Here is a 13,916-nt window from a genome sequence, read left to right on the forward strand (position 1 = left end):
TCACCTCCCTGTCCCCGTATGGGAGAGGGAAGCGGCGAGGTTGTGTATAATTAGCAGTCCGGAACATTGGGGAAGGCCTCTTCAGTGCGGCAAAAAAACTCCATGTAATATATTGAAAAATAAAAAAATAGCATCCATGGCTATAAGACTCCACACCCCTACATGTCGGCCTTAATTGGCAGTTTCCGTAGGGAGAACTCTTACCTCCCGACCCTAAAGACTTGGTAAAGCATATTTTGGTTGTAGTGATTTATCAGAGTGACTAGCTCAGGTCAGCATTTCACATGTTACACAATTTGTCAGCAGGCTATTTCATAGCTCTTAGAGTAAAATGATTAAAAAGTAAACATCATTTATAATCTCAGTAGATAAATTGCACTTTTAATAAACTATACAATAAATACAGAAATCTGCAATGAGAGACTTGAGACGCACAGTTCAAATAAAATTTCAGATTTACTCCAGGAAATCAACATTAGAAGGTACATGTCCATTTTTGAGTGTTTGATTTCTTAAACAATTGTAGTGCAGATTGTTGGATTCACAGTGGCATGTTATAGAAGAGTCCAAACCTTTAACCTGCACACTTTTATTCACGTTCAATGCAGTGATAAATTGCCAAACTCTAAATTCTCCGTTATTAAATGCAGGGAAAGTAAATAAATAGAAGGCCTAATATTTATATATAAATTACTCATTGATCATAAATATGTTTTTCTTCTGTTAGAATGAGATGCACAGAGAATAGTCAAAGAAATAGTCAGAGTTATTATTTTCTGATGAATAGATACATGTTGCAAATTTTTCAAAATAAAAATAGTGGAAGAGGAAGGTTTTATTCTAGATGAAATAAAAAATGTGTATGGAAGATGAAGTTAATTTACAAAGCAAAACTCTTTTAATTAAGAATCATTTAGACTACATTCACATATATGTCCCCTCTGCAGATTCTGTTACAGGGAAAAAAAAATCACACAATATTTTTCTTCTTCAAATGACGGTCACCTCTGTAAACTGGAGGTGCTGTGAAACAAGTCTAGTTGTGGATATAGATTGAGACTTAAATGGGTATTCTAATGTTTCACAATGATCTGTAAAGCTGTATGGAATATTATGGTTATAAATAAAGATTATTATGATAAAAATATGATAGACTGCAGGTGCCAAGTCTATTTTGATAACAGGAATGGTGTGCTGACCACTTTCCTGCTGCTGGGCTGAACTGAGAGTTTTCCACATATGCACTACCGTTCTCCACTTAGGTCTTAGGGAGCTCCAAAAATTACCAAGTCTATACACTGAGATATTTTCATCTCTCCCACAGACCTGAATGTAAACGGTTTTCAGGTTGGGTAAACTCTGCATTCGACCCAATTGCTGGAAGGGGGTGAATAGACCCTGGGTTTTAAGCTAGCTGGAATCCTGTGGATATATCAGAAATATTAAACATGAGAACATCTCTTCATCCCTTATGTATCAGAAACAAAATTACAAGTTAGGGCAAAGTGGTATGCATGGACCCTGTACACAGTACAAGGCAACTTATTCTACCATAGATGCAAGGGCATAACTTCAGAGGGTACAGATGGGCTATGATGCCTATATAGCAATGCAAGGATTTTATTTTAGGCTTACTGTTGTCTTAATTTCTTTCAGGTAAAACTTATTAGGGGGGGGATTTATCTAGCCCAATTTTTTTTGCAATCAAACCTCTAAATAGTCTCTCAGGCATGGCTGGAGGGATTGGTTGTGCCAGCGAGCAATAAAGTCCTTCATTATATGTTACCATAGCTTTATTTACCAAAGGTCCGTTCATGATTTTGCAGAATATTTGATCATTTGGCACCTTTAGTTAATTTTCATAATAGATAAAAGTGTTTATGCCTAATTAAATGAATTTTGTAACAATGTATACCACTCTAGGTTTAGAGTCACTCTGTACTTCATATTAAATCAGAGGTTCAGTAGTGTCCGAGTGAATTGTATAAGCACTGTATAAGGTCTCCTTCTGCAAATCAGCTAATAAAGATCTTCTTCGGGCTCTTGCACATAGGTGAAACGCATCTGCTGTAAATGTTGTTCTGTCTAGAACAAGCAAATTGATAATAGGTACATTAGTTATGAAATGCACAGCATACACTAACACACTTATAAGACATAAAAGCTGGTGCATGAAAACATTTAAACTTATTACATGTATTATTTGTGTTTTAGTGCACTCATGTGTGGTATTCAATGACACCCATGTGCATGAGCCCTTAGGAGAGGAAGGGATATTGGGGGCCCAGAAGTGCTACATCAGAGATAAAATCAATAGTACTAAAGCAGCTTTAGAAGCTGTCCTGGGGGCTGATCTAAACAAAATGGAAAAAAAAATTTTCTGTCAATTTTTAAGACTGGACTGAAAACTTTGTGCACCTGTCTATGAACCCAAATGAGATAAAAGTAAGGTTATAAAAGGTGTTGTGTGAGAAGAAATGTGTCTATAACAAAAATATGCAGGACCTTGCACTTCTCTAGGGTTTTCTGTATGTGAGTTTGTACACATTCTGGGTGTTGTTACCAAGGGGGTACCATAAATATGATCAAAAAGATTGCAAATGATGGTCTATAAATGATCTTATTGTCTCATTATGGTCACAGGGAATACATCTGAACCGATGGCCCTCTACTTGGCAAAAATAGCTCATGAGCCAGATCTACAGAAATGACCATCCATGAAACAAATAGAAGTATTATGGCATGTTCACAAAGCAAATTCTGGCTCACATTTTCCATCTCCCCATGTAATGAATTGGAATGCCCAATAGTTAATTCTGATACAGAATGTGATGCAGATTTCCCGGCCTCTGAACATACCCATAGGCTTACCAAAGCGGGGTTTGCTTGCGTTTTCTTATGCATTTAACATTGTTCTCAGATACAAAACTGCTGTAATCACTACTATCCAACTTTAACAATTATTATAACAATTATTGTGCAATCAAGACTGAAATATCCAATTTTCAAAAATATTTCTTTTATGCCCAGTAGAACACGGAGTGGAAAAATGGTAACCAACTGGTGGATGTATAAAGGTTATTTTAATCTGAAAAGAGATCTAAATTCAGAAATACTAAGCACCGCCCCCTTCTCCGATCCTTACTTTTTGACCGCTTAAAACAATATCATATAACAACTGAAAGTAAATATATAGAAAAATAAAATAAACATGAATAATATGAAGACTATTTCAAGCATAGAGAGCGTGGGATATGAGGAAATGTTTTTCAGTATTTTTGTATAGCAGCCAACAAGTAAATTATACAATATTATCACACTACAAAAATTATATTCAAGTTTTCAAGTTTTTTCTTTAATTATTATTGTGTGTGTATTTTAAATATCCTCCTGCATTCACTGTTTACTTCTACTTTTTTTTTTACTAGTGCAAGTAATGGACTAAAAAAACAAAACAAAAAGAAATTCACGTTAATTTTTTTTAATTATCCCATTTTCTGCCAGAGCACTGACAGAACCAAAATTATTTTTTTTTTAATCCGTAAATAATGTGACATTGGTAAGATTATATAGATTATTTTTCTTTTGGATAATACATATAATTTTTTTTATTTTTCTTCAGCAAAAAAAAAAAAAATGTTTCATTTGTTTCCAAAATAGCAGCGACTATGAAGCTTTAACCCTTGTTCACATTCTTTGCACATTTTGTTGTTGTTAACGTTTGAATTTACTGGGCAAAAAGCATCACAGATCCAGTGGAAACATGGTAAAATGTCACACGAAAAAGTATAAATAAATTAATCCTTTCACTGCCACAGATACCTGAAATGCATTGTGGGTACATTATGCAGCAGAGTTAGGGAAAAAAAACACAAAATCAATTAGGTCTGCAGAAAGATAATGATCTAGACACTCTTTTTCCACTGAAGACTATTTTTACCAATTTTGCATTAATGAAATAAGATAACTATTTGAAACTAGGACTAGGTCATTATCTTCATGATCTCCTGGGGTTAGTTGGCTTTGCCTTGTTCTTTAATCCATGCCCTTGGAAATGGAGGTATTGAAATTACACTTATGTAAAATAGATATGAAAGAACTGCATTAAGAAACTGTACAAAAAGAATACTTCTGTAGGATGCACTTTCTACAAAGAGTTAAGGTTCTTTTCTGCACATTACAGATTCAGTATGAAATTGGCTGTTTTTCCTGTTGAAGTAGATCAGGACAAGCTATATGAGTGTAGCAAGAAAAAAAATGAAATCTTATTGTAGCACTTAATCCAGACCCATTGTATTTATTAAGAATGGTCCCACTTATGACAAAATACATTAAATATGCCCTTTAAAGCACCCAATTTTGAAAGGTCAAACAGTGATCTAATGTGTATTCCCCAACAGCAGGGAAAATAGTGATATTGGATTTTGTCATGTGTCCCCAAGAAAGATAAGGCATTGCCAGACACTTATTTTCAATTATGACAAATTTGACAGCCAATGAGCATATGAATGGCTTAAAGAATGTGATATCTGATATAATGGAAGTTATTAGAAGCGTTCAAGGCACTAATATTAGTTTATCCTCGCAGGTAAGTTTTTACTAAATTGGCCTGAGTGTATCATGAATTCAACCTCTGTTTGGAGTAGCACAATTCTCTATTTAAAAGCCCTCCATGCACAGAAAAAAACAAAAAAAAATTTAAAACTGGATCATCCTTTTTTGGTGGAACTAGTGGATTAATTTATGTATGTAGCGAGGCTTTCAAAAATTTCCCCCAAACAAATTATGGGGCATAAAAAGTTTAGGCGTGATCCCTCCCATTGCTTTCGCCAGGAGATACAAGGACATCAAAAGTTTCTGGCAATGGCTTATTCTCCTCTTCCCATTCAGAACACTTGCATTCTCAGCCAAGCTTCGCATACATATGTATGTGTATGAAGGTGTTGAAAAGAATAGCTGTCAGCACATACTTTATGGGCCAGATCTATTAAGCAGGCTGCGCCAGTTTCTGTCATACTTAGCAATGAAAAGAACGTCTTTGGAGGTTGCACGTCTCTTTAAGAACTGCCTGCGCCAGTTGTGTAGTGGCTGCACAGCATTAAAAAGACAGAAAAATGTGCAGCTGAAGGGGCGTATTAGTACTTAGGTTGAATTCACACTGCCGTATGGGGGACGTATATACTGCTGACGTTTATATGGCATATATATGTCCCCCATAGACGGCAATGGGTGCACAGTGCCCTATGGGAGCACCATTCCGTTCCGTAACTCTGTGAAAAGATAGGACATGCCCTATCTTTTCCCGGAGTATGGCGCCATGCATCATGTTCCTCTACTCAGAGGGGCAGGGGTGAGCAGCGCTCCTCCTCCTCTCCCCGGCACTGACATGTGCCCGCTGTGCTACGGGACAGCGGGCACACATCAATGTGAATGTAGCCTTAGAGTTTTGCACCACTTTTAATAAAGACCTTGAACCAATATTCAATTATCTGGCGCACATTGCACAGTCGCAAGGCAAACTGCACATACTTTTGATAAATCTGGCCCTATATGTTTTGTTATTTGCAGCAGGTAAAATGTGAAGTGTTAATCCAGGTCAGCAGCTCCAGCAAGTGCTCTGGGTGGGTCTTTCATCCTTTAGAGCCGCCTGCTCTTCTCACTGAGAAGCTCCACTGCCCCTCCCGTCTGCTATGAGTAAGAGCTGTAGCAGGATTTGGTTGGTTACTACAGTAGTCCCTGATAGAGGAAGGAAGGGCCTGCTCTGTTTAAAGCAGAACATTTCTCACAAAACTGCGGACACATTCTCTTTAAAATATGCTAAAGAAAGAAAAACAACTTGGTGATGGCTGTAAGATGTCTGCTCAATCTGCACCTTTATGTGACAACTAATCTTTATAAGCCTTATGCTGTAAAACTTGTGTTGTTCTAAGTTCAGAAGTCATTGTTATCTTGTTATTCATAGAGCAGTGACCACCACAATGGTAAAACTAGCTGTAGTTGGCTCTACACAGTATTACATTAAAAATGGAGTATCCCATCAGAGCCTGTATTTTAGTTGTAGCATTTCTCTAAGTGTTTCCATTTTAACACTCACTCTACTACATTACATAGTTCTGTAGTTGACTACATTATTGGTCATTTACTATGACGTATATAATAAAAACTTTCAACTGCCCAAGAACTAAAGCATTAGCTTTAAGGATAGTACTCACTCACCATTGGGTCCTTTTCATTTTATGCATGGTAACTACATTGTGCTAGTGTTCTATGAATGATTATATATCGAGTTTAGATAGAGTATCTTCAAATATAACTAAAGTAAGAAGAATAAGCTGACCAAGTAACAAATGCCAAATGTTACTCTGAATTACATGGAAGGGAGACCCTACCTATTATAATGTTAAGCTTTGTCACAATGAGAATAGTTTGTAGTGGGGGTTACAGGAGTAGCATGAGATAGGATGATCACAGACAATATAATAAAGTACATATTCTATGGTTAACCTTCATTTTCTGCCACAATGGTGAGAAATGATGCTGCATTCAGACTCCTTTTGAGATTTTAAATTAAAAAAAATCAAGATGATGATTACAAAAAAAAAAAAAATCAGCAAGAAAATTAGCTTGAGAATTAAATTTGCATTCAGTACAGGTACAGCCAATATCTCTTCCATTGTAACGGCATAAGACATGGAATAAAGAACCTGCATTTTGGACTGAGCCATTCTCTTCCAGTTACTTGCAACATAATAGAAAGTGCAGGAGCAAAGGCAGCATAGTCAGAGCTGAAAACCATAAGCCCTTGTGCTGCCATTACTATGCACTCTGACTGCTAAGGGATGGCTAGCCTCCCCTCTGTCCTCTGCACTGATAAAACATGCCTTCTCATGTAGAATTATCTAGTGTACTCAGCCAGTGTTTGCCACCTTTACATAGAAAAGAGGAAAGAACTTTATCTGTAAATCGGCAGGCGGATGTGGGCATGCTGATGATCCAGAAGCCTTGGCACAGACACTGTTTCATAACCCTTGCCAAGCATCTGCTCTTTAATACAGGGTGGGTGAATGTCATTGATGAGATACTCCAAAGACTGAAGGCTACTGCTAAGAATAGAGGTATTGCAAAGGGTCTTGCTGGGAATGCTGGTTAGTCCATCCGATGGGTGTACCCCCAAATCCCTGTGACCATTAGCAAGTTCCTGTGGATTGTAACAGTCACTGTTGGGTGTGACCAAGATACTGTTCCAAGGAGGGGCAAAATATTGACCAACAGAGAAATTGCCATGCATGCCAACACAGTTCAGTGGGGAGGAGGTGACTTTCTCAACGGCACTAGCAAGAGTATAGGGACGAGACACTCCAGGGCAAACTTCAGGTGACTTGCTGACTGCTCCTCCTCCTCCACTGCCACTGCTGTATATCCGAAGTTGTTGCTGCTGTTTCTGTTGCCAAATAAGGTACTCCATGCTATCCTGGTAGGATCCAGCTTTGGCTACAACTGGGGCAGACCCCAGTGCCAACTCTGTGCCAGGCCTACAGTCTTGAAGAACAGTGCCTGTATAGGCCACAGTGCCACCGGTCATAGCAGTAAAACCACTGGTCATTCCCTGCTTAGCTGGGCTGGAGTTAGTAACTACCACACCTTGACAAGCTTGGTGAGAAGCCTGAGCCTGGCACTGTTGGTTGATCTGGTAAATGATGCTTTGAATAGAGGGTAAGTTGGACTGCTGGAGTGTTAAATTTCTACCTGTTAAAGGAATGACTGAAGTTGCCACTGTCACATTGGGTGGCACTGGTGCATCCATCTGTTTCTGATTTGTAATGTAACTCAATTGTCCATTGCAATGTTGGCCTTGTGTTAAAGTGCTTGACATGGGGTAGGGAGCAACGCCAACCTGTGCAGAAGAAATCTTAGTCCGCTTTCCCTCTACATTCTTTACCACGCTCTTACTAGAAGATTTTACAATAGCAAGAAGGCCTTGGTAGCCATTTGTATGTATTGGGTAGGGGCTATAACGCTGGCCTGTAGTATCATAGCCATTTACAGTCCTATTTAGGTGCTTGTGCTGGGGAACCCTGATGTTGGTGGGGAAGATCTTAATAGACAGTGGACTATTAGCTACTTTTTGTGCGTAGGCATCTAGTTCGGCAGGGCTTGGGTATCTTGTGGTCTGTACTGGTGTAGCCGTTTCACCTGAAAGAAAAGAGAATAGCATCACTAAATACAAAGAAGACAATAAACATACAAAAGTGTTCTGTAAACTACAGTAGTAAATGATTTAGTATACAAAATGTGTATGCATAACATACAGGGTTGTCGAAGTTCGACATGCCAACACTACTAATTTAGAATATAGACCCTTTGTTCTGTGTGGAACATAAGACAGGACACACAATATATAGTATACAATAGCTTACAGGATTTGCAAAAAGTACTAAAAAGAAAACTAGGCAAACAAGCAATAAGACTGGCAGAAGACAAAAACATGAGGATGAATAGAGCTGGATTAAGTATGAGCTCTGCGTTAAGGTCTAATTTCAGTCAATTGAAAACTTCTATCACTCAAACAGATGAAACATTCCCCAACTATTTAAGAAAAGCGTCAAAAAAGGCAAAATGTCGGCTGTTTCACGATGCATTGTTAATGATTATAGCTGTAAATTATGTCTAATGTCTTGTGTCTTCAAAAAGAGCGCATTTTTGATTACTAAAAAAAAGTCCATATTTTGTGAGATGGCAGTTAATAATTTAATGACAGGGGAGGAAAGAGCTGTCAGCTCAGAACACGTTTGTCTCTATTCTTCTGTTAAAACAGACAAAAAGAGCCTTAGAGCTGTGGCATTTGGTTCCACCCAAAGTACTTGGGGAGACAAAAATGACTGAACCGCTGTCGTTAAAAATCCCCTATAATTAATGAAAAATCTGCAATTTAAAATTTAACCTCTTTAAGCCTGCCTATAAAAATATGCAGCAATACTGGGAGGGTTAACAGAGCTTTAGGACCAAACGATAATTTCCATTTACTATGTGTTCTCATAGTCTGTCCACAAGATTACACCAAGGCCTCCAGCACTTTACTGTATTATGGCTCTATGTAACCCCAGAGAACTATAAAGCCATACCACAGCACCCATATAATGTATGTGAGCCCTACTGCTACTCAGTGCAACTCGGAGGTCTTTTCTAACATATTACTCAAAAAAAGATAATATATTCATAACATTGTGCCAAACTGAGACACCACACATTGGGATACCTTAAGCCACCTAATTCAGTGCAACAGACTCCATGTGACAGGATTACTGCCATCGGTAGTGACACAGGTAGTTACTGGCTGCTGCAGTCAGGTGGGGACCACTGAAGTGAATGTGTGGAGCAATGAACTGTGACTCTTGTTTTTTTTATCATTTCATAATTCATCCCCCCCTCCCCCATTTTTTCTTCTTCTGTACATTAATTTGTAAAGCGCTACGGAATTTGATAGCACTATATAAATAAAGATGATTAATATTATTACATTAGTAGAAACCAGATAACAAAATAATTAACTTATTTTTAAACTTGTTTTTATTTACTGATTGTAGATTTTTACATTTTTTCTGCCTATGATTATGGTATCTGCCTTCTTACTTGAGCTGTAACAGATCAATAGTATATAATTATGTTTAATGGTCTGGAGCCCACCAGAATGAAGGATTGTAAACCAAGCACACTGACATACTGGCACTCTGGCAGGTTCTGCTCTTCTTTTAGCTTCTTATGCCACGTTTTTTTTTTTTTTCAACAAAAAATGGCTTCTTAAATTATCCAGAGGAGCCTATTCGGAGGCTTAAAGAAGAGTGGATCCTACTAGAGGGGGCTCACACTAGTAGTATGTCAGTGTGCTTGGTTTACAATCCTTCCTCCTGGTGGTAGATTTCATTTAAGGCTACACATACAAACAAAAAAGAATACATAAAGGGATAGCGATTGCCCTTTGCAACCACCATTTTTGGTTATCCATTTCTTATTGCTTTGTGGTAAAATGCTGTAAATCTATTTCTATAATGTTTTACACATTCTAAATTATCTGTTATAAAGGAAATATTAAATTATACATTAGAAATAGATGTTACTTTAATTAGTACATATTTCATAGAAACAAGATAGGAGGTTGGCCGTAATAATAAAAATAAATATGAAAAGAAGAAGACCAAATAAGAATGGATCCCAACCAAATTTCCAAGAATACAGCGCCTCGCTAGTGTTGTCATCAGTTTCAGGAAGTCTTCTTTTGTTTTCCGCTCTGCTTACGATGCAAAGATGAGTGCTTATTGTTTCTTTATAATACAAGGGAGAATAAAATGCGGCATTAACAATCTCAATCAATCTCATGATTCTTTTGAGATAAAGAAACTGTTTTGGCTTGCTGAATAAAGCCATCTTCCTAGCAACTCTTTATATATTTATAGATTGTCATGTTAGTGAAACTTCTCCAAGGTAAGTCACCAGCAATCCAATGCAACGGGAAAGTAAGAAAAACACAGAAAATTGAAAAAATATCATCTGGATCTACATTCAGTAGAAGCTTTGTCCTAGAAAATAATGATATTTTATTGGACTCCATAAAATCTAAAAATGGCTAGACAGGATAGTAATTTTACATAGTCTTGTACAAAATACAGAACAAAATCTACAAAATCAGGTAAAAAAAATGCAATGAATTACATAAATGTATCCAGGTGGACATTAATGGGATATTTTATTCATGAATATCATGTGAATTTGATTTTACTGTGAATTACCCGTTACCAAATTGTAATTTAAAAGTGTATATGTCAATGTGACCAAGCATGTTCTGTGCAATGAATTCAGTTTTTATCATGGGTCATTAACATTGATGTATTCTCTTGTTTTAACAGTTAATCATTTATGATTTTTTTTGTGTGCCTTTAATAAAATGCCGACATACTGATGACATATTTCCCTGGGGTGCTGACTTGTGATGTGACAACTAAAAACGTGTTGTTACATCTTTTATTTTAACCTATTATTATTTATCTTTTTTTTTTTTACATAGTCATTCGGATAAAGACAAAAGAATAGAGGTTGATAAAAGTTTGACATATTCAGGTACTGCAGTAGACCCAGAGTGGGCATAACATATTACAGACAAGATGTCATGGTGTGACCTTTTTTTGGTGTGTGCCCTTGTACAATTCATAAAAAAATTCCACAATATGAGAAACTACTAGGAAGCACAGGCACCAGTGGCGTAACTACAGGGGTAGCAGCCACTATAGGGCCTGCAGCTTCAGCGGGCCCCAGGCATCTGGGGTATTGGGAATATACTGTGTGTGTATTTGCTGTATGTATATAGTATTAAAGGTATGTGTATATTTGCTGTATGTGTGTGTATATGCTTCGTGGGTCTACATGATACTGTATGTATGTGTGTGTATATGTTGTATGTTTGTATATGTGGTATGTGTATACTACATGTATGTTTAAGCTGTATGTTTGTATACGGCATGTATACAAGTGTATAAATGTGTGCGATTGTAGCTCACATATGTGAGTATACAAATATGTATATTTTTTTTTAAAGAGTGAAGGGGGCCCCATTCAAATGTCTGCTGCGGGCCCTTGCCTCTCCTTGCGCCCCAGGCTGGTACTAGTAAAAAGTACTGGTACTACTTACAGTTGGGCCGTTGACATGTTTCTTTACAGAAAAGCATTGAACCCACAATATACAATAGCATGCACATAGCATAAAACACATTTATACCACTACTAGGTGCAATTTATACACCTACTAGGTGTAAGTGATGCACATGCGCAGTGCCAGACTAGGGCTCACAGGTAACATTTTTCAAGGGGCCACCACTGTATGGACATCTACATGCAAATATCCTTTTGTGAATTGCTAAAACATAGCACATCCATAACTTTTCTAACCCTTGCCTTAGACCGTTATGGTCCCAGGAGCCATGTCAATAACCTGTTGACTGGCATTTGCTTTAACTTAGGTCCTTTTAGCTCTATGAGCCCATAAAGCCTCAGGCAGAAGACTAGGAACCCACCAAGATAAGGGTCCATCAGTGGATTCACCTGTACACCTCTGGGGCAGTCCAAACTTGCACATGCGGTATCATCCCACCTACCACATGGTTCCATAATGAATGGTTTGCAACTTGCAATATAATTTTCAGTCATAATATGATCTGTCTACAAGATGTTTTGTGTATACTGGTGTAACATTTATATACTATTAGAAATGAAGAAAACAACATATATACACAGGCTTGTGGTTTCGAGGGAATGCGGCCCAACACAACACTCATTTTAACCCAGGCAAAATAAATTGAATGTAAAATACATTATAGAACTAATTTCATGGGTGTTTAACCCCCTCCAAAACACACACAAACGCTATTTATGAAGTAAGAAAATCAGCATTTTTATAATAGTCCCAAAAAAGCTCTGTGCATGCGATTTTACAGATGATCAACAAAATTAACACTCAGTTTGTCAAACGCGGTTTCGTTTAGATTTTATGGCCCTCAATGTTTGGCTTTATTGAAAATGTGATTTGTGAAAAGGGGAATACATTTGGTATTTTCTTTATAAAGCATAGAGGCAACCATGTTGTAGTTTAGTAATTCTTTTTTTCCTTAAAGGAAATCTACTATTAAAATCAAGTATGATAAACCAGGGACACTTACTTATAGATCCAGGCACCTACAATGTGGTAATCTTCTTATAAAGGGGGTCACCTCTGTAATCAGTTTTTATAGGCTACACTGTCTCCCCCTACTCCCTCAGCACTTGCGCAGTGAGCACATTTAATGCTTTAAATGTGTCAGTTTTATTCAGGCCAGATGGATTGGATATGTTTCATCTACTAGCATAAGTTTAATAACCATAGCATAGAGGACTTTGATCCACACCTAACTAAAATATACTGCTGGATCATGCCCACCATCTTTCTATCATTGCACAGAACTCCCCCTAAACCATGGATACGGAATTGAGGGTAATGTTGGGTTCACAATGAAGCCTATAAGACATTGGAGCATATTTATCAAAAAAGAGTCTCAAAATAATACTCAATGATAAATTTTGCGTAGTTTAAGAATGCCAGAAGCCTGCGCCAAATGGTGCAATTTTTGGGGCAGTGACTTCTCACAGAACTACAGCTCCTTTTGTCGTACAAGTCATAAAATTGACAATAAAAACCATCTTAAACCTGTGATATATATGGGTCTTCCTTGCCTTGGAGAGATAGGCCAAATGCTGCATCCTATAGTACCATGCTTTAAATTGAGTGAGAGGCTTATGAAGCTGGGCGACTCACGCATGGATGCTTATTGTAGAGTCAGAAGGACAAGTGTTTCTTTTTACTTTATCTTCTTCTTCTGAAAGCTTTCCACAATTGGTATGATGTAGTGTCCTACATTACCTTTTATATTATGCACTACCACTATGCTGCAAGCAAAAGTTATTTCTCATAGTTGTTTGGCTCCTACCTCTTTAAGCTACATACTTATGCTCCAGTATGTACTATAAAGAAAACTATATTGCTACATTTTTCATCTGTCACAATAACCATACTCACAGCCGGTGGCTATATACTGACAGCTTTCTATGAAAGTGCATCCTACATCTTTAGCTGTACTGGTATACTGGCTATATTCATTATTATCCTGCTGTTTGGCCCAAGAAGGAGATTTAGAGTTCAATTCGGCCACATACGTTAAGTGCCAAGTGGATGATATCCTGCTGTTCAGTGTTCAGGGCAAGCAGCAGGATATCTTCCTGCATCAGAAGTTTGTGACGCTAAGCATACAAAGCGATTTTTTTTGTCCGATATAGAAAAGATCAGATAATTCAGAATTATCTTGGATCCTATCAGTAGATTTGTGTAGCTCTGCCTA

General features: G+C 37.5%; 1 protein-coding gene across 1 annotated transcript in view; it reads right to left on the reverse strand.

Annotated features, from left to right (window-relative positions):
- Nucleotides 1–352: 352 nt before the first annotated feature.
- FAM222A (family with sequence similarity 222 member A) overlaps nt 353–13,916 on the reverse strand; it is a 67,353-nt gene continuing 53,789 nt past the window's right edge. The window contains exon 3 of the mRNA XM_072147328.1: nt 353–8,193. Within this exon, the coding sequence (XP_072003429.1) occupies nt 6,953–8,193 (1,241 nt within the window). The 3' untranslated portion in view covers nt 353–6,952. The remainder of the gene's footprint in view (nt 8,194–13,916) is intronic.

This window comes from Engystomops pustulosus, chromosome 1 (assembly GCF_040894005.1).
Source record: "Engystomops pustulosus chromosome 1, aEngPut4.maternal, whole genome shotgun sequence".
NCBI classification, from domain to species: Eukaryota; Metazoa; Chordata; class Amphibia; order Anura; family Leptodactylidae; genus Engystomops; species Engystomops pustulosus.